At 41.9% G+C, this 19,589-nt stretch overlaps 1 protein-coding gene across 4 annotated transcripts in view; it reads left to right on the top strand.

Moving 5' to 3' along the window:
- The window catches only part of arhgap12b (Rho GTPase activating protein 12b), a 47,051-nt gene extending 27,462 nt beyond the window's left edge, over nucleotides 1-19,589 (top strand). The window contains exons 3-18 of one of the 4 annotated variants that reach the window (XM_026362711.1): nucleotides 7,728-8,000; nucleotides 9,365-9,505; nucleotides 9,611-9,691; nucleotides 10,199-10,321; nucleotides 11,592-11,666; nucleotides 12,020-12,081; nucleotides 12,172-12,253; nucleotides 13,697-13,798; nucleotides 13,909-14,007; nucleotides 14,318-14,417; nucleotides 14,518-14,637; nucleotides 14,729-14,827; nucleotides 15,366-15,443; nucleotides 15,557-15,691; nucleotides 15,879-15,984; nucleotides 17,967-19,589. In XM_026362711.1, coding sequence (XP_026218496.1) covers nucleotides 7,728-8,000; nucleotides 9,365-9,505; nucleotides 9,611-9,691; nucleotides 10,199-10,321; nucleotides 11,592-11,666; nucleotides 12,020-12,081; nucleotides 12,172-12,253; nucleotides 13,697-13,798; nucleotides 13,909-14,007; nucleotides 14,318-14,417; nucleotides 14,518-14,637; nucleotides 14,729-14,827; nucleotides 15,366-15,443; nucleotides 15,557-15,691; nucleotides 15,879-15,984; nucleotides 17,967-18,141 — 1,851 coding nt within the window. In that variant the 3' untranslated portion in view covers nucleotides 18,142-19,589. Of the gene's footprint in view, nucleotides 1-7,727; nucleotides 8,001-9,364; nucleotides 9,506-9,610; nucleotides 9,692-10,198; nucleotides 10,322-11,591; nucleotides 11,667-12,019; nucleotides 12,082-12,171; nucleotides 12,254-13,693; nucleotides 13,799-13,908; nucleotides 14,008-14,317; nucleotides 14,418-14,517; nucleotides 14,638-14,728; nucleotides 14,828-15,365; nucleotides 15,444-15,556; nucleotides 15,692-15,878; nucleotides 15,985-17,966 lie in introns of all 4 variants that reach the window. The other 3 variants (XM_026362710.1, XM_026362715.1, XM_026362712.1) reach the window with 3 other exon arrangements.

The raw sequence follows: 19,589 nt of genomic DNA, 5'->3' as shown, positions 1-19,589 counted from the left end.
TTAAAGGTTGAAATATTTTACAAAGAGGCCCATATTTATTCCACTAGCTGCTCTGATAAGTCTACTGAGAAGGCACCCACACACACTAGGATATACTGGGGCGAAGACTGTCTGGGTGCTGCAGGGACACAGGTGGCGTCTGCCTGCCTCAAGCAGCTTGTTACACAAATCATATCACCCAGACTGACAGTAAGCAGCATATTCAGAAACAGCACCTCTAAAGCTGTGTCACGTGAGTGTGCAGCCTGGTGACAGTCCAAGAATGTCTCCATATGATTTAAATAGAGGAGCAGGAATAAAAAGGGGATTGTTTTACTGATTCTGACTCATAAGATGTTAGCTTTCATGCATCCGCTTGAGTCGAGCCCCCGATATATATAAATATACCCCTAGCCCTGTGATCTGTTAAGTGTCTATAAAATAACCACGGACGTCTTGTCATACTATTGTCTTTGAATTGTCGTTCTAGTTAAGCTTAGTTACTGGCACACTTATACTGTAGAATCTGTGGCCCAGTACTGGTTCGTGGCCAATGCCAGCATCTCCCCATATGCACATGAGACTGAACATGGCTGCAGGCTTTCCCCGTCCTCAAAATGCGTCCTCTGCCTCTCGCTCATTAACATTTCAAGAGGAAAGCCTGGAGAGGCAGTGCCTGGCACAGAAATCCCTTTCAGTTATTCACACAAAAGACATTAAAGCAGCAGAGATGATGTTTGTAATAGGATCTGAAATGATGTGAAACATCATTTTGACACAAGAACTTTAAATCATCAGTCAGCTGCAACTTGTTTACTGCACAGTCAAACCATTTGGTGCTCTAATCTGGTAAAGTGCCCTTTTACTGCAGATGTGTCTTCGTTGTATCCAAGCAGCAGCAGCAGTTTCTGCTACACGAGTTATTCTTCATTGAGCTCACAGAGATTTATCAGATGTATTTCCACAGACACAAACTGACATTTTAGTCGAGCTCTATCAGCTCGGGACCAAAAGGTTAATTGCTCGCGTTTCTGTCAGGTGTTGAGCCTCACTGAATCCTCCCATCCATGAAATGAAAGTAGCTGTTATCATCCAGCTGAGTGGAAAGATGCTGACTCACTGTCATCCCAGGGTTTCTTAGAATTTTGATGCTTTCACTAACAAAGCCCAGTCATGTTTTGCTGACTCATGTATGTGCATCAGTGAGTACAGTCAATATTTGAATTTCATTGACATTTTCCTACCCACACTCACTTCTTAATCTTTTTCTTTTTTCTCTGAATATCAAGCTGAATATCAGGTCTTCTCACAATGCTTTTGTAAACTGCAGTGCAAGAGTGGAACTGGTTGCTAAGGGAAGTGAGGGGCAGCGTGTGCAATTATAAGCATTCCTTATTGCATCTCTGTGTACGCTGTCTGCTAAGAGAGACAGAGAAGCATGGTTTGCCATATGAAATCTCACAAATGTAATGATGGAGGGATGAATGAATGTGGCCTGACTGATGCCCAGTGAGCTGGAAATGTAGGTTAATCTGGTCATATGGACAACCATTCCTAGAGCGTAAAGGAAAGCGGTGGTTTGAGGGGAGGTGGCTGAGCCTAGGAGCAAGGGAAAGGATGGCCATAGACATCTGGTGCATGAGTGTCAGAATATGCGACTGAGGAAAAGGGCAGGCAGAGTTTGCTGTATGTGCGGAGAACAAAGGGTTAGAGGAGGGTAAAGAAAGTGAGAGATGAAGGAGGGAGGGTAGAGGTCAGCAGAGAAAGATGAGAGGACAGAGGACAAAGGAACAGAGAGAGCGGGAGTAGGTTTTGTGATTCGGGGGAGGTGTGTCACCTCCTCCATCCTACCCACTAACGCACACAGTGTATATTCAAACACTGGAGGGATGTCACTTTGGTCACATATGCAACTCTCTGCCACGTCGCACATTCTCTTTGCTTGTTATTTGTTTGTGTCTGAAGCCCTTAACATCAAATGTGCTCATCTTCATATTTGTAAATTTAATTCAGCTTTAACTAATGCCTCCATGGGCATCCAGGTAACGATATAAACTAATCCAGTAATTGCATTACAAAGTGATCCACTAGGAATTTGTGCTTGCACATATCTCATTGGCTACATAACACTTTTCTCAGTGACTGAATAGTGCCGAAGCCAATTTATGCTAAACAAGCCTGTGATTGTTTTGCTGGACTTTCTCTATTGGCAACTTCCCTGCATCAACAAGTGGTTTTATTCAAATTAATGTGTAGGCTGTGGGTTTTTATTTTGTTGTTGCTTTTATTGCAGCTCTAATGCTGGTCTGAACATGGGCTAATAGCTTCTGAAACCTCTTTCTAACCTTGCAATTGGGTCTGACCTAGTAGTAACACACAACTGGAAAATCACACCTTCTCATGATTGCCCGAGTGTGCAGAGGTGTGACATTAGGCAGCATTTGAATGGCTCTCTCAGACTCTCTCGTGCCACTTCTGATGAGTGCAACAACACGCATGCCTTGAAGGAGAGGCTGTCCACAGCGGGTGGCTATATTCTTGTTGGCATCACTCACTGAGCATGGCATGTCTATTGTTTCAATAATACATTCATGCATTAACCCATAAGAGATCAAGCATTTTGATATTGTACTAGCAGGACATCAGTATGTCTTTAAAATCATTTACTGATTTATGTGCAAGCCGTAATATTATATATTCATGCTTTACATTTTTTGTCTGTTCTATTTATTTTGGCAGCAGCAGAAGCGTGATGAATCGACTGCTGTAAAGTGACTGAATTGCTTAACAGCTCTGACCATGACAACTAAAAACAAAACATTTGAGCTAGTTGTGTAGTGGGCTGCACAGATAACTAATGTGCAGCTTGGAGATTCTGCAGAATGGGTTTTTATGTGTTCAGTAGAAACCCCTCCTCCTCATGCCAATCTCCTCACGGCCAGCTACATTTGATAGAAACTCCCACTCACTCACTCACGCCCCTGCTCCCCATCCTTCCTTGCAACTTGTGGGGGACACCTAGTGGATGTTTGCGGCAGCTGCAGCCCACACATCCCTGCTGTCCTCACTCTGACCTGTACTCCTTTACACAGAAGAATTTATGGTTTAATTTAAAGAGCGCTGAGAGGCACAGGCATGTTCTACTGATTGTACATGCACAGTAGGACGGGATGCTGGATAAACTGAAGGAGGAGAAAAGAGGAAACCCAGAGTAGTTCCTTATACAGTGATAAACACATGGGTTACAGTAAACTACAGTTCCACGCAATAGAGCTGATAATGTCATTGGGCTCCATTAGCAAAGCAATTCTCATTATTTTGCTAGTGCAGTGTGCGTCCATGCATCTCTCCATGCTGCCTTACACTTAGTCCATTAGACCTCTGAGTCAAATTGATCACACATTTTCATACTGGGTGTGCCTATACACTCTCCAGGCTGCATAATGCATTTTAATGCAGTTTGTATGGCTTCTATACTGTACTGGTCTGTAGTCTGAAAATGATTTATCGCAGACAGACCCCTGCAGATGTGAGCATTCTGCATTCTACAGCACATCTCCTCCTCTCCTCTTACTCCTGCCCTCTAGCTCTCACTCCATCCCTCATTTACATCTCTGCCTCCTAACCTGTATTAGTGATCCCTCCAATCTATCCCAGGTTCTTCCTATTTTGAATTACTTGACAGAGAGTCTTGGTCTCAACCCTGTAAATCCCAGCTACGTGTCATTCACCTCAAGCTATTCAGAAGCCGGCTCATGACGATACAGTGAGATGGGTTTACAGTCACTCACTGACCACAGATGTAAATATCTAACTCTTCAGTGAAAAATTGCTATGAAAGTGCATATGCATTTTGTGTTTTCAACATTTGCAGCAGTATCTTAATGGAATTTTCAGTTATGACATGCTTTGTTTTTGAAGGTTTCAGTACATATTCCATCCCCAATTTTATTCCAACCAAATCTAAGAGGTGAAATCAAAAACAGTATGAAGAACTTTCAGAAAACACTTGCAGTCAGACTTAAAGAAGATACTAATCTTATCTTCTACAAAAGGAGGTGACAAATGTATATCAGCTGATTTTTGAAAACCTTTTCATATCTACAACCAGACAGTGCTGATTCCAAAAAAATCATTATCGCTAATGCAGAGCTTTGTGAAATAGGCATTTACTATCTGCAGCAGGGTTGGATTGACGTAGGTGTAGATGAAAGTTGTCAAACTTTCCTTTTATCACTCTGTGGGCTGTTGCCTTTCCTTCTTGCTCTGTCTCAGTCTTCTTCTTCACTGTAGGCAACTTTGATACTACACTGCCGGTTGTCTTTTCAGTGCTCACTTGTCCAGGTGAAAGATGAGTGCAGGATAAACCATTGCACCGCAGTGATCTGCGGTATTACATTTCCTCTGCAGTCTGAGTGTAGCAGTCAGGCTAAATATAGTGTCTGGCCTGTGGTGAGACAATCTGAACTGTCAGTATGTCCGTCAGTGCCCAGGTTGACTTAAACACACAGAAACAATGTCTGATAAAGGAAGCGTTAACCAGTTGTATCTGGACTATTTCCTGTTGTGTCAGATAAGGTTGTGTACTCTGTGCGTGGGGCAGAAAGATCCTGTTCCCCTTTGCCTCTGTCACAATCACTCTCAAGTTACCTCCTACCTTCAAGTGGACCGTTGCACAGTTGCGAGGACAGAGACAGAAGGGGAGTTTGTATGAGTGTCTTGGAGGTGAAGCCGGAGAGGTCAGCACTTGTCCTATCACACTTAATGGCCACTGTGCATCACCATGCGCCGTGCATTGAGTGTATTCAGAGGTTACAGGAGAGCCGGTGAGGATGATGACGACGTGTTTGTGGGCAGCCCCGGATCCAAGGTGACACAGCACATAGAGAACTGAAAGGAGATGTAATGGGAGTTAACTTGGTTTGTTTAAAAAGTTGTTGAGGTGCTATTTTCACTGCACTGCGTCCACTCACAGATTAATATAGAACAGAGTATATGATTTGCCAACACCGATGCATTTCATATCCTGGAACTGTGTATTTATAGTTTGAGAACTTTCTGCCAGACACTGGCAGCTATCACTTTGTTCTCTTTAAACAGTTAAATTAGTTTCCAGGTAGCATTAATAAGGTCCTTACGAATGTTTGCCTGTCTGAAACCAGCAGATACCATGAGACTGCAATCTGACAGGAAGACGATTGATGTTGAGTTCAATTAAACATTTAGTGCCTCTCCTACCTCTTGCTATTCCAAGCATGCTCCAGACTTCTCTCTTAGCATATGGTCCACATAGCATTAGGCTTGTCTTTTCTTTCTTTTTTCTCTCTATTTTTGCAAAAGCAGACATCCATTGTCCCCAACATCACTACTATGCTGTACTATTATTTCCCCTTAATTTTGCATAGTTTCAGTTTTCTATTTTTTTTATCAATATGTATATTAAAGGTAATGGCTACTGCTATACTGATTGTATAGTGGTTTGTAGGGTGTAGTTGCCCATTGAATTTGAACTAAGAATGAATTGAATTGGGTTTTATTATAAACCGCCCTCCACCTACTACAACTACATTATATCCATAAGTAACTTGTTGGCAAAACATTGTGATTGTATATGTGATTTGTATAATGTACTGTATATCTAAATCTACAAACACTGAAGGTGTGTAAAGATGTTTTAAAGCAACTGTGTGATCACAATTCTGTAATGACTAATGAATTTAAAAGAACTTTTTCAAGTTATTGCTAAGGTTATGTGTTTTCTTATTGCTTAATTGTAGAGGAGTCCTGCTGTGAATACTTTGTGCGATTTAGCAGTTTAGAGATCTAAGCTGAACTGATGCTTGGTGCCTTTGCAATGAGTGTGTGTGTGTTCTCCTGTGTGGTGATGGTGGTGGCACAGGCCATGTGTGCATACTTTGGTCCATCAGAGGTTATGGTACAATTATCATATGAATGAAACACCTTTGAAACCAAATGATTAGTGCATGCATCATAACCGCAGCGTCCCTAGTTTAAGTCCTGCTGTTTGCTACATGTCATACCCCCTCTCTATTCACGTTTCTTGTCTGTCTTGCTAACACTACTTATTAAGTTTTGGCAAAAATGCTAAAAAAAAGGTAGAAATAAATTGCTATCTAAATGAAAGTGTAAGCGTTGTAGTTGAACGTGTGTTAAAATGGATGTTAAAGCTTGTTAATTACTTACCAGCTGAGTGCAGTCTGGTTTGTCTGGAATCTAAATGGATTTGACCCCAGCCTCTCTTTTAAACCACACTTCTACACATCTACATTTAGACTTGATCATTACCGCATTATTCCCTAAAAACCCAATTAAATCTTCAGCACACTGGCTCCAATCTGGTTGTGACTGATGAGCCTGAGCCCGAGTTCACCCGAGTTCACGTCTCAGTGGTTTGCCTCTACGCTCGAGCCCTGGACTGAAACTAAAAAGCAGCGGGTAAACCTAACTGAAAACAGCAGGAGGCCACGGAAACCTTTCCTCTGCCCCCGCATGTGTGCAGGATATTAAATAATAATTTATGTGAAAAATATTCCTGTTATTCCAAGATCGGCAGGAAGTCCCATCTGCGTCCTGAAAACAGTTCAAACGCTCTAACTGAAGTGTGTTCCCCCCCACACTCCCCACCTGTAACAAACAGTGGAGAGGTGCAGCGCTGGCACCGCTTCTGATACTGAATTCTTTTCTGTGTGGACGTTTGTCTGCTCGATGTTTTTACAGAATGTCTGGTGCTGGATCGTCTCTAGAGAGACACAAGGCTGGCATCAGTCTCAGAGACTTAACACTGCTCCAAAAACAAAATATTTTTCAGAAGCACCCAGGACAGCGTTAAATGCTCTGAGCAGTAGCCATGGAAACATAGCTTACTGGCTTTTTGGAAATGACCTTTGGATGCTGCCATGTCTTCAAAGACTTTAAAAACCGGCTTTGAAGTGTGTCTGACACTATGGGGCCACACTTGTGATTAAGTTAATTTCATTGACTCTGGGTAGTTTTTACTAGGAAGGAAAATTGTAGACATTTAGTCATGTATTGTAAGAAATGAAAGCAGTAATAAGAATTTTGATCTATGGTTCCATAACAGTATAACACTACTACCTCTTTTACTTCCTTTTTAACTTTGTTTTGTGTCATGCGCCATTTTCCTGTTTCACCATTCTTAGGACAAACTACCTTACGACTATTAATGAAGTGACACATTGCGATTACTATCAAATATAAACCACAGACATTGTGCTGAAGTGTAGGTTGTAGTTTCACACTATATTTTATCACTGCTCTCATGTACATTCACCCTGTCTTCACTGGACAAAAAGCAGTTGTTTTGGTGATTTGGGAACATTTAAGCCTGTGTACCATGTTTATTACAATAGGTGGGGCCAACTTATGAAATGTTTACTTATACATTATCTGAATTTTTTTCTTTGCGGATTTCAATTATACAGAGAACAGGAGAAAAGCCCTTAGTAACAGAGGTTTTAAACAGCTATTTAAGTTGCATACTAATACCAGGACCATTTTAAGTAGGGTTCATATGACTCCAGGACCCGATTAGTATCTGACTAACCAGGTTTTTAAAAGTCTGCAAACCACATATTGCATCTGATGTAAATAGCAGCTGAAGCCTGCCTTGTAGTTATAACTCACTGCCTCACCTTCACACTCAGAAACGGACGAATGGACAGTACATTATCTGACATCAGTTCTGCCCTCCTCTCTTCCTCCTGCAGCCAACATCGCCTACAGGTCAGGGCCGGTCTGACTCTCCAGTCTACACCAACCTCCAGGAGCTAAAGATCTCACAGTCTAGTCTGCCGCCTGTTCCGTCTGGGTCACCTCTCCACATACTGGGCGACTGGGAGACTCACAAAGACCTGAGTGGCCGGCATTTCTACTACAACCGAGCCACTGGAGAGCGGACCTGGAAGCCGCCTCGTACCAGGGACACCAGCTGCAGTATCAGCAGCATCCGGGGAGACAGTCAGGGTACACTGGAAAGTGAGGTGAGAGATGTTTCAGCCAATTGTGGTATGAACACCATAAAAGGTTAATAGACTTGCAAGACCACGTGAAATATGTTTTCAGGTCTTGGTTTAAACAAACCGGTCTGTCAGTCAGTGTTAAATAAACAGGCTGCAGTGGAGGTGTGGTGAACCTCAAGGACCTTTAAAATGTTGTGGTTTCTGAGGGTAGTGAAACAGGAATGTCTTTGATATGGGCAGGTCATGGTTTCCGGGCAGGTTTGAAATACTGCCTAGCCATCCAACGCTGCCCTCCTGTGGTGTTTAAGTTTATTGCATGTAATGGAGATTAAAGAGATTAATGTTGGAATCTAATTATGTTGAAGTAATGAATCAATCACATCAGTCTGAATGTATTCAAACCCTCATGCCATGTCGATTTAGCAACCAACATTCACTTATCTCACAGTTTTTAACATCGAAGTGACAAAGTAGTTAACAGTAAGAAGAGTAGTGGGGGGAGGTTAGAGGTGCAAGCGAGTATTTAAAACTAATAACTGACTCTGAAACTACATTTCAGAGTCAAATATTGTACTTGTTTGCTACTCAAGTAGCTATAGCTACTACTTACAATCACTTCTTGGACACTTGGAGACTTAGAAATGCTTTCTTTTTTGCACGAATACACCATGAACTTTTTTTTTTTTTTTTTTATACATTTACTCATTTTAGAGACGCTTTTATCCAAAGCGACGGCTGGGTAAGCGTAAGGAGGTCTTGCCTAAGGACCCTTACTGGACCTGGGATTCGAACCACAGTTTCCCCACAGTGATCTTACCACTACACTAGCCTCTAATTTAGCATAGAGGCATTAAGCAGCTTTATGCCTCTATGCTAAATTAAATATTGTATGATACCAAAGGCAGCAGCCAGTTAGCAAAGCTTATCAAGTGTAATAACTCCAGTTTGACAGAACCAGGCTAATATGAACGGTTTCCAGTCTGGGTGCCGGTAACTAGTACTATTAACAAGTAATATATTATGGATTCCTGTGTATTACTAAATATTATTTAGCTCTCCCTCACTGACCTAAATGGGTGTACAAAGTAACTAAAGCATATTCATGTCAAAGCATGTCATTATAACACATTATAGCACAGTCTGCTGCCTCCAAAACTATCAGCAACATCCCAGGTTCTATAAAACCTGTACATTATATCCTTAGACTGCAAGTTTTAGCTAGGTCTACCTCATGAACTGGCAACTGACTATGTTACTAAACAATGTGGTAATCTCACTAAATCACACAGAGGAAGTCCCATGTGTGCTGTATGATACCACTTCATTGAAAACATGTGTCATTGAGCCTTGTGTCTCTGTATCTCATCCATGTTTGTCTCACACAGCCACTGTCCTCTGAGGAAAACTGCCACAGCACCCACTCCAGTCAGTCTGACAGCCAGTATGGGTCACCCCCTAGAGGCTGGTCTGAAGAGCTCGATGAGCACGGCCACACTCTTTACGTGTCTGAATACACACAGGAGAAGGTGGCATTTGTTTTTTTTTGTTTTTTTTTTGTACTTTTGATAATTGAACTTCTCCTCCTTATATCACCTATTTGTTTCCTTACCGGCTTGTGTTATTATTTGTAGTGGATAAAGCATGTGGATGAACAGGGCCGACCATACTACTACAGCGCAGATGGATCCAGGTCAGAATGGGAACTCCCCAAGGTAGGATTACTTTATGAAAATGAGATGCCCGCACTTATCTTTCATATTGCATCAGCAATAAATAAAAATCTATTTCTTAAAAAAAAAAAAAAAAATCTCACATTACATCACATAACACCACAACTCAGGTACATACTTTTCTGTGACTCCTCCTCTCCCTTACGTGCAGTCTTAAGACCGGTACTGTTAATGTAAGTGGATGAGTGTCTGAGAAGCTCGCACAAGAGCCAAGTTTGTGCTGAACTCTGGGTGACAGACTATTAGTGGCTGTTTACCACCTAATCTGGAGGCTTTAGAGCAGGTCAGAATAGACTGTTCCATTCTCACATTGAATAGGCAGTAGTGTAGACGTTGCTTTTGACTTTTTGAGACAATGCTGGGGCTGTAAGAGAAGTCAATGGTGCTGTGGACGATAAAAGGAGAGGTAAAGGAGAGCGAGGAGACTGAAGGATCTGTTAAATTAGTTCTGCCATGTCTAAACTTTAGCTCTCCTGTCTGTCTCTGCAGTATAATATCTCCCCTCAGAGCGGCGAGGTTCCCAAGAGTCGTAGTCTGGAGAGGAAGCAGCAAGATCCAATCGTCCTTACCAAGTGGAGACACAGCACCTATGTGTTAGACCTCAACGACAAGGTAAGATATTGTAACAGCTCAGAGATAGGGGTTATCACACAGTACGAAAACTAATATGGTCACACAAACTTTTTGGGTTGATTGGAAACAGGCACACTTGCTGCTGCGGTGTTTTGGCAGACTTTTAATTACCTGTGTTATTAACAGTGTGTTTAATCCCTGAGTTTCCAGATCAACACAGGAAAAGCTTTCATTGGCTTAACCTGTGTCAGTTGTGTACCTAGACAAAAGGCGAGCTGGTGAATGAGAATGAAAAGCATTGAAAAGCATGTTTGGCTACATTTTAAATGACCAGCTTGCTGTCAAACAGTGAAAACCTCATTTTAACTATGATTAATATAATATTGGTTAGTGACAGTGATTGAAGTTGGAGTTTGCACTAATTCCTGCTTTCTCTTTCCTATAGAGTAGTAAGAGCCTTCAGATCGTTAATGTCCATCCTTAATGTAAAAATAAAAGATGTTACATTTAGTTACAACTCTAAAATGTTAAATGTTAAAAAAGTTAAATCTGAGAGTTACCCTGACTTCCCATAATTCATCCATTCACATTTCTGGTCAATACTTGCTGCCATACATCGATATACAGGTGTCACAGAGGCAGGAATTTGTAAAAAAAAAAAAAAAAAAAAAGACTCATTCATACTTGCTTATCTTTTCACCTTTACACAAAATGAATGCCCTTAAATTCTGTTTGTTCATGTTGTGTATTTAGTGTGAATATGGCGCCAAAGTTATTGAACTCTGTGGTGGTTTTGTTGCAGTTCTCGTTCAAACTCTGGCGGTTCGCATCAGATCCGCACAAGAGGAGATTCCGTCTCTCTCTGTACCGAGATAATGTTGGTACCACACAGAGCCTCATCTCTGCATTTCTTTTTCTAATCAGCAGATGATCCATCCTGATTCATTGTCAGTGTGTCCAGTAATAAGTTCTGTTAAAGTCCTGTGTAAGATGTAGTGTACGTTGACTCAATCACAGATCTGATCTGATACGTTTAAGGTGCAAATCAACAAAACCTTGGGATGAACCTCCTTGTCTAAGTTGGCACATTATTCTCAGAGGCTCAAAAGCATGTTGTTCTAACTGCACCTCTAACGTGCCTTCCTTCAGTATCTACCTTTCAATAATATGAATTAACATGTAACACGACCTTCTGATTCTATTCCAGGTTCCGTCTTCTCCTCACTAACATCCGACTGACTCTTTTCATGTGTCTTGTATTTAGCTGGTAGTTATTAGCAACTCATCATCTTGTGCCTCTTGTTGGTAGGAGTGTGCTCCGGCGCCCAAGCAGAGCTCTCCAGACTCTGACTCCTGCCCCTCATCTCCTAAGCACCCCTCAACCGTTAGTATCCCAGCTCGCACTGCACTGCACTCATCATCATCGTCATAACGCTGCACTTCTTATTCTTCACTTCTTAAGTCTCCATTCGACTCATCCCTTTTGCACCTAACTGTGTCACAACTAACACCATGTCGACAAGCATTTCTGCCAGTGCTAGTGCAGCAATTTCAACACTTAGCTACAGTTTTACAGTGCCCTCTGCTGGTGATGTATAAGCATCACATCAAGCACAGCCACTTACACTCTCCAACACCTCGCATTTGCTTCTCGAGCGTTAGCGTGTGTGGTGGTGTGTGTGTTTTTATACATGTGTTCTAGCAGGTTCTTATCTGCCTCTGTCTTTTCCTCCTTAGCCCTCAGAGAAGTGTGGAGTTCTCAATGTCACCAAAATCACAGAAAATGGAAAGAAAGTCAGGTAGGAAACAACTTTTGAAGGCCTGATGAACTTAAAAGCCTTTTCTGAAAACACACACTCATCTTGTCTTTGTTTTATTTTGGCCAACAGGAAGAACTGGGCCTCGTCATGGACAGTGCTGCAGGGTTCCTCTCTGCTCTTTGCAAAGGGTCAGGGAGGCAGCACTAGCTGGGTATGTATCCCATCAGCCCGTGTTTCTGCAGATCTCCTCAGCTGCACCATTCCATTCATCCTTGTTATCCCTGTCTTCTTTATTTCTGCATAGTCACCTGTCTTTATTGTCATCTGTGCTGTGAACCTCTCCTCTCCTCTCCTCTCCTCTCTTCCACTCTCTTCTCTTCTCTTACCTTCTCTTCCCTGAAGTCTTACTACCACAGCAGCTCCATCCCAGAGCTGCTCCTCACTCTCCTTAGCAACTGGAGGCGCTCGGCCAAGCCCCGTCCTGCTGTCGGCTTTGTGAACTGTCGGCCTGTGCAGGCTGCCACTGTATGTCCCCCCCTCTCTGCATGTGTTGCTGTTCCTGCCTTTCTTTCTTTCTCTCATTCACGCTTGCTTTAACTGATGTTTGTGTGGGGAAAAAATAAGAAAAATAAATTCTACTAATCAATATTTTAATATTAACAATGTATTGGACTGTATATTGTGAAAAGGCTTGTAATAATGAGTTACTTCCTGATAACTTTGTTAGAGAAAATGAAGAAGAATCACCAGAACAGTTCTTGCCTTGTCACCATCAGAAACATACCGTTTTGGTCCTGTCACTGGACCAATTTGGAAAGTTGTGCAATTTTCCAAAAACTATGTCCAAACAAGTTATTTCACGATGACAACCATTTAAATCTGATCAGTCCAGTGTGTTTCCTTTGGTTTTATGTTTTTCAATGCCACTTTGTTCAGTCTCTCTGCTCTCATCAGTGTTGTTTCCGGGCACTAGTCAATTTTTCAGCTCTGATAAACCTCCCTTTACAGTACACTGCCTGCTGATCACCAAAGAGCAGGCAGACACTGTTAGGAAATAGCTGGTGAATAGAGGAGTACATAACTTATTCAATCCCTTAGTCACTTTCTCTGATCTTATTCCAAAGCATGCCGATTTTGATGATTTTTCTTAAAGCTGTGTGTGATAACAGGAGTGAATTATAACAGAATGCCTAACTGATGCTCAACTTTTCACATAACCCTGAAAAGAATCAGAATATCTGAGGTTTTAGAGACACAAAAAGATCAGACATCTAAAATTAAGAAATATGTAAGATTCTGAACTATTTTTATGTCAGAAATCTAACTGAACACAGACAAAGTGAAGTGTGCTGCTCATGTTTTACATTACACATAGTGTAATTTACACTACAGGTAAAAAAGGAACTGGAAAATGTGAGAAGCAAAAGACCTTGAATTTTATATTCAGTAATCAAACAAAAGCCTGTTATTAACAGAAACATTAATACCAAACATTAACAGTGTTTTTGCTTTTTATGTAAAATAACACTGAAGATAAGTTAGTATCAGTGAAGAGTTCAGATGATTTACATTCTCTAAATCTTCATCTGAATTTAGTTTTTAGTCCTTTTAAATTATGTGTCCTGTTGTAATCATCTTTGGTTGATTTCAGAAGTTTGGCAGCAACCAGTCGAAGCCCGAGTTCACAGTTGACCTGCGTGGGGGGTCTGTGGAGTGGGCCTCAAAGGACAAGTCCAGCAAGAAACACGTTATTGAGGTATCTGCTATCAAGTCTCACTGCAGATCAGCTTTGGCTGTGGACATTTTCAAGTAGTCATTTCGATCAAAACACAAAATGTTAAGTAAATTAGACTTTTCTTTTGGCAGCTGAAGACTCGTCAGGGGACAGAGCTGCTGATCCAGTCAGAGATCGACAGCGTGATCAATGACTGGTACCGGGCCCTTACAGAGACCATCAACACACATGTGAGGAGACGTCTTTGCAGTCATTTTCACTTTCATGTTGACTTCCATTAGTAAAATCTTTATGTGACGTCAGTTTTCCTTTTTATTGAATCTGAGTTTCATCTGTACATCAGTGGTAATTTATTAGGTCCAAACTACAGGAAAAACATAAATAACTGATAAAGGAGTTACAGTCCAATTTTGGAGATTCCCACTAAAACACTTTCCTAGTGCTGCCAGAGCTCATATCAGAGTAAACACCAGACCAGTGAAGTCTGAGCTGTCTTATACCTGACTGCGTTCAATAGTACATGCGTCTGCTTATGTCCAGGCCTGGGAGTCAGATGAGGCCATTGAGGAGGACATGCCTGAGTCTCCAGGAGCTGAGAAACATGACAAAGAGAAAGACCACAGGGACAAGAAAACCAGAGGTGAGACAGGCTGACCCTGCTAATGTTACTACAACACGTTGTACTGTACTGCTTATGATCAGTGTATTCAAGAGGAAGTTCTTTTGCCTGCACCCTTCAGCGATGAAGACCTCTGTGAGTATGGACTCATCAGATCAAAAGAAAACCAGGCTGAAGCTGAAGAAGTTCCTGACACGTCGGCCAACATATCAGGCGGTCAGAGACAAAGGATACATTAAAGGTATTCACACAGAGTACAGTACAGGCGTTAGCTCCACTCTCATTGTTCCCCACATGATGTGTGTGATGACTGTGTTTTTGCTGTTTCACAGATCAGGTGTTTGGCTGCAGTTTGGCCAGTTTGTGCCAGAGGGAGAACACATCTGTGCCCAACTTCGTCAAAATGTGCATCGACCACGTGGAGAACACTGGTATGAACAGCAGCCGTCATGCTGTATCCTAGATCCTACTGTTAGTTAAAGCTGTTAAATCTCACACGTCACTTTCTAAGGAGGTATAAAGACCCCATCTCGTGACCTAACAAGCTGACAATTTGTTTGGTTGTTAGCTGTGACTGACCTTTGCCTTTTATTTATTTAGTTATCTATTTTTTAAGGCTTATTTGGACATGTCAGTCCTTATCGATTCCTGTGTTGACAGTCGAGCACTAACATCAACCACCTGGTTGTCGTTGTATTTCAAATTTCATTCACTCTTGTACAGTAGTTTTTCTTCTATTTTTTTCCGACATCTTAAGAATGTATAATGAGACTGGTTTGTTTATTCTGACACCTGGTGTCGAGCACCATTCATGTCCTCTTAACAGAAGACATGCAGTGTTGCAAGGCAAAGCAAAGACTTTGTTCAGTCACCCTGTTGGTTCTGTTTTTTTAAACACTATGGCATATCAGGAGCCAGAGTCTTCTCATTGCCACTCAATGCGTTCTTCTTCTCATCCTTGTCTTTCAGGTCTCAATATTGACGGCTTATACAGAGTGAGCGGGAACTTGGCAGTGATACAGAAGCTGCGCTTTGCTGTGAATCACGGTAGGACTTAACTTCCCACCTTCCCCAGCTCTGCCACAACACCAACAGCCCCAAAACATGTTTAAACTCTGTACAGTATGTGTTGAGTTTTGTTTTGTCTTTCGCTCCATTAGATGAGAAGGTGGATCTTAATGACAGTAAGTGGGAGGACATCCACGTCACCACTGGAGCTCTCAAGATGTTCTTCAGGGAGCTGTCTGAGCCACTCTTCACATACGGGTCCTTCAATGACTTTGTCAACGCTATCAGTGAGTAGCATGATTTACTGAGATCACTGTTGAGATGAACTCTGACAAGGAATAACATCGTTAGAACAGGGCCAATAAAATGTTGAGCTCCCATCTGAGGTTAAGCTGCTGTTTCAAATACATTGGCCACAAGATGGAGCTCTCTGCACGTGTGTTCACTGACCTGCTGTCTGTCGCTCCGCTTCAGAATACTCGGACCAAAAGCAGCGAGTGAATTCACTTAAAGACTTAATCAAGAAGTTGCCAAAACCGAACCACGACACAATGCAAATCCTCTTCAAGCACCTGTGCAGGTAAGAAAAGCACACAATCAGATTCTACATCGAAGATATAGTTACAAAAATAATTTAGAAAGCAGTAGTGATCTATTACCTCGTGTCTCTGCAACTTGTAAAGACGTGAGACGTTCACTACAGTTATTAATGAAAAAGTGTTGCGTAGTTTGTGACTTTGTGGTGAGTGTTGAACCCCGACTCAATTTCCTTGACTTCCTTGATCTAAATCAGATATTTTCTAAATTAAATCAACTTCTTTTTATAATTTCTGACTTTGTTTTATCTTTAAAAGCTAACACACAATTTTATGTTTGCTGGACTTCTATTGACATTCATATGGAACATCTGAAATATGTCAAGTCAAAGCATCCATCTAGCACACCAAATAAAAACAAAATCACCAACCAAGTGAAATACCAAAGAATATATTGTACATGCAGTCAAGCAGAAGCGCACACACACACATGCAGCAAAACACTTGCTTGAAACTGTATATTTCCAGGCCAGCTAAGTAAAACAATTACTAAAGTACTTTTGGTCCCTGGTTTGATTTGTTACATTTCTGGACTGAATGTTTTACAGAATTAATGTGATGCAAAATTAAATTATAATAAAAATGATTAAAACTCTTAATTGATAAAAAAAAAAGACAGTAAGAGAAAAGTGTGGATAATGAAAGGAACAACATGATTCAAAGCAGACCGTGCTGTGTCAATCATGTCTGTCCAGCAGCATTGTTACATGGGCATGTATTACTGCCAATGGAAATGGGTGATTGGTGTTTACTGGTGACCTGACTGCTGACACAAGTGCAATAAGTATCAAGATGAATACCTATACTCTCTGCTCACATTCAGCAAAATGCGTCAAACCTCACTGGACACCACTTCATACTGCAGACGGATAATGACCCAAAGCATACAGAGAAAGTTACCAAGAGGTTCTCATGGCAAAAAAAAGGAATATTCTTTACTGGCTAGGTCAGTTACCTGATCTCAACCCAGTACAACGTCCTTTTTCATGTACTGAATGTTAGGTTTATTCCATTACTTATAGTCCACCAAAATAGGGGTGTGTGTATGAAAATGGCCAGTAATTGCTAAATGGTTATTGCCGCATTTGCTTTCACTTTAGCATCTCGAGTGTTTCATTTCAAATCCAATATTTATGGACCTCACTGAATTTAGCTCAGAGTTGTCTCCTTTGGCCAACATGACTATTCTGGTATCATCAGCTCACACTGTGAGTCTCCTATGGGTGCCTCAGACGCTTTCTCAAGCACCCATGGAAGTCGCACCTGTGTGCTCTTGCTTAACATCATGCCTCACTCTTGAGAGCAACTCTTAAATTGAGTGTACGCAGATCATAAATGGCACCGAGGATTTTCTGCATACACCTTTCTGGCTCCCATAGCTAGTTTTCCCTCTGTGTGTTTACCTTTTCCTCAGACTGATCAGCCTGTGGGCAAACACCAAGTCCAGCCAGGTTGAACATGTATTCTTCGCCTGCTGGAGCCAGTGGCAATATCATATGTTCACAATGACATTTGCCTACGTTTCAAATTAGCATTTATATGGCACTTTGTTTGCTGTAATTCGGCACCTTTGAAGTGGTGTTTCTTGAGGAAATTTATAGCGTGACATTCAGTGTATGGAGGTTTACATATATCAGCAGCAGGATTTAATCTTTTTTTTTTTTTCTTCTATGAATGTTATTGTTTTGTGCATCTGCATGCGAGGATGTAGATTCTATTTGAAAAGGCTATTATGCTCTTGCCTGGAGCCTTGAACAGTGTTACCAAGTGTGTGTCGTGAGGCTTGCCTAGGTGCTCAATCTTAAGCACCAAATGTGTGTGGAAAGACTGTGTGTTGTGTTGTGTTGTGTTGTTCTCCTCCATGACACCCAGAACTGAAGACCTGACCAAACAAATACACCGTCACCTAATACTGACACGTATCCATCTCTGAATGTCCTCATGTTCTGCTTCTCTTGCCCCCCAGGGTGATTGACCACGGAGAGGCCAACCGCATGACCACCCAGAGCGTGGCCATCGTGTTCGGACCCACGCTGCTCAGGCCTGAGACCGAAACGGGCAACATCGCGGTCCACATGGTCTACCAGAACCAGATAGTGGAGCTCATACTGCTCGAGTACGAAAGCATCTTCGGGAGGTAGAGGAGCCCCCTCAGAAGAGTAGGGCACCAAACACGGACTTCTTTTCTTTTATTCCCCTTTTTTCTTTGGCTGAACTAAATGTTGTTGTGGACCAAGCGAGTTAGGAGAAGAGAGTGACGCTTCCACTCATGAACAGGGCCGTTTACAAAAATGTTGCACTTACAGAAGTTTTGGAGGTGAATTTAAAAAAAGGTGTACAGCTTTCACCTGCTTTACCAGATGCAATTCCTGCTGTGAGTAGCGGTGTGGAAGACGAACAGTGTTTCATAGCGACAGCGTGCAGGTGTCTGTGTGCTTTTGGTGGATTTGAGTATTCGGGTGTTTTTTCCACATACACTGGATCCCTGTGGCCAGTACAGTCATTAGAGCTTGAACGCGGAGCCGGCGACACCCTTCGGACTGTGATTGATCGCTGCGGCACCTCACTGCTTCTGTGGCATTAAAAACCCGACCGGCAACCATCCTTGCTGGAAGGCCGAGTTGAATCTGAACTGGATCCTTTTTTTTCCCCTCGTGGAGCTTTCTCTGTCGACGTGTGAGCCCCTCTGTGGATTTGGATCAGGTGGAGAGAAAAAAATCAGTGTTATGTCAACTGTCTTTTGGCACTTGAATGAACTGGATACTTACTGTAGTGACTGCTGCACCCCCCGCCCCCCTCACCTCCACTCCCCCTTTAAACCAGTGTTAATTAACCCTGTGATATGAGCGTCCCATGACTTGAAGGATGGAGGACAAGCCCCCTGTTAGTGTGTTTGACTGAATTAACCTAAATGGAATTAAACTGGAGTAGAAGCATCGTCACGTCTTGCCACTTTGTACAAACCATGTGTCGTGTAGTCCAACGTGCTTTGGTAAAGTTTCCGCTCAGCTGCCGGTGCCCATCAGCCCATCGATGAATTTCAGTGTTGGTTTCTTCAGTGGTAGGAAACATCACAGAGGTCCTGGTTTTACTGGAAAAACAAGAAAATGGATTTCTGGGAACTGCTATTTCACAAGTATTGTGTGTGTGAGTGTATGAGCGTGTGTGTGTGTGAGATACTCTTCATGCCCTTCTCATCTAAGCTAAAATGTAAAAAGTATTCAGAGAAGGGAAACGGTACTGAAAAGATTTCAACATGTTGAGTGTTATGGGTGTTATATCGCAAAGAAGAGCCTTTAAGAACCTTTCAGTGCATATGTACAGTAACAGAAACTAGTTGTTAAAATGTGCTGTCGTGACTGAGGTGTGTGTGCTTTGACGGTGAACCAGTGGAAGACCATTTTGATTTTGTACATTTAAACATGAGAATACACAGATTGTAAAAAAAGAAAACACATGATCGACTGTTACTTTAGTTTGAAGGTGTATCTGGAGTGTTTGCGCATGGTCAGCTGCACATTTTGAATGTAATTTTCAGGCTAACTGCTGTTTGTGAAATTGCTATGTCTAATAAAAAAAAGAAGACGGA

This window comes from Anabas testudineus, chromosome 2 (assembly GCF_900324465.2).
Source record: "Anabas testudineus chromosome 2, fAnaTes1.2, whole genome shotgun sequence".
Classification (NCBI taxonomy): Eukaryota; Metazoa; Chordata; class Actinopteri; order Anabantiformes; family Anabantidae; genus Anabas; species Anabas testudineus.
The sequence above is the reverse complement of the archived record's forward strand: the minus strand, read 5'-3'. Positions and strand labels throughout refer to the sequence as shown.